The following is a 1633-nucleotide window of genomic DNA, read 5'->3' on the forward strand; positions in this document are numbered from 1 at the left end:
TTATTCCGATTAATTCCTTAAATATACCAACACGGCAACACAATATAACTATCAACCAGACACAAATTTAAAATTAAATAAACCATGGAATGTCATCAGAGATTAGTGGAATTATTGCTGAAATCGTCTATAAATAATAAATATCAATATTTATTATATTATAATATTATTATAACATAATACGTAGGTAATAATTTATTATGAAAAGGTTATAATATATCGTTATTATAATACGTTATATTTATTGTTATATAACGTTTTATTTTCGCTTACTGTTTTACTATTCTTTTTTTTTTTCGTTTTCATGTTTCGTTTCGTTTTATGTTTTACTAGAACTGTCGTTCATTGCATCGTTTTGTTTTCTGCTATCTTTTTCAATCGTTTTTTGACAAGTATAACGTTATAATTATAACGTTATATAAATGTTTTCGAGCCCTGTAGAATTATATATACTTACCGGAAAACATTTAAATTATTACTATACGCACTAACCCACTAGGCTCTACGTTCACGAGATATTACATCAAATAATAACACATATAAGTTGTTTTAAAAAAAATCAGGATTTATTTTTATTTTTATTTACTATAACATAATATAATAAAAAAATGGTTAACAAACGGTGTCGTATGACTCAGTTTCGCAATTACAAATATGTTCTGTCTTACAATATTTACTTAATATGTTTTGAACATACTGATTACCCTTCATTAATAACACATATAAACATCTTGGGCTGAATCTGCAATGTTCAATCCATGGATCGTCCAACCTTTCCCAATTATGAAGAATAAGACCACAACAAAAGCATTCCACGACATCATCCACTCCTGAATATTTTAAACCACATTCGGACAATGTATATTTATTTTGAGAAGTATTTGATGGGAATAATTTGAATGTTTTAAATCTTGATGAAAACGAAGAAAATTTTGGATGAACCACGGTCGGATTACTTCGAATACGATAAACTAAGGATTCAAAATCATTGAGGAATTTTTGAAAGTTCATTTTTGAAAAAATTGAATAACTTGTAAAACAATTTAATGAAACTTTTAGAAAATAAAGTAAAATGAGACACAACTTGACGACGGAGCATTAATAACTGAATATGAAAAATGATCAACTTATAACATTAAAGAATATAAATTTTTAAAAACAGACATTCATTAATTATATAATTGTCAGTTACTAATTACAATGCAACCAACATAAATAAAAAAAAGTAGATTACAAGTGGGTCATTGTATAATGGTCGTATTAGATTTTAATTCAATGATATAATATCATTGTATAAGAAAAACGATTCTGAGCGGAGACAGACGACCGTCTGGATATTTTATATTTTGTTATTATTTATTTTATCATGTAAGTTTAATTAATATTTAAATATTATTATTTTTTATTCGTTTCTATGGTGATAAACAAAGCGTTAGAAATTAAAATCCCATTTTTAGCGTTTTTTTCGTAATTTTCCGTTGGTTTTTTCCCGTGACATTAAATAACTATTGTGAAAATCGAAAAATGACCTCTCTAAAGTACCATCTTAATCCAATTTGCTAAAAGATAAGGTACTATATGTTGAAATCGAAACACTCCTTCTGAAAGAAATTTTGTATACAGAATATAAAGA

The 1633-nt window shown here is 26.0% G+C and overlaps 1 protein-coding gene across 1 annotated transcript; it reads right to left on the reverse strand.

Annotated features, from left to right (window-relative positions):
• Positions 1–544: 544 nt before the first annotated feature.
• On the reverse strand, positions 545–1226 carry LOC115034852 (baculoviral IAP repeat-containing protein 2-like). Its single transcript, XM_029492343.1, has one exon. The coding sequence runs from the start codon at positions 1009–1011 to the stop codon at positions 613–615; it is 399 nt and encodes a 132-aa protein (XP_029348203.1). The 5' UTR covers positions 1012–1226; the 3' UTR covers positions 545–612.
• Between the last annotated feature and the right edge of the window lie 407 nt (positions 1227–1633).

Source organism: Acyrthosiphon pisum, unplaced genomic scaffold (genome assembly GCF_005508785.2).
Source record: "Acyrthosiphon pisum isolate AL4f unplaced genomic scaffold, pea_aphid_22Mar2018_4r6ur Scaffold_21277;HRSCAF=23502, whole genome shotgun sequence".
In the NCBI taxonomy this organism is placed as follows: domain Eukaryota; kingdom Metazoa; phylum Arthropoda; class Insecta; order Hemiptera; family Aphididae; genus Acyrthosiphon; species Acyrthosiphon pisum.

What these genes read in the sequence shown, in the direction of transcription:
- LOC115034852 (XM_029492343.1), bottom strand. Translation starts at nt 1,011, where the DNA reads ATGAACTTTCAAAAATTCCTCAATGATTTTGAATCCTTAGTTTATCGT.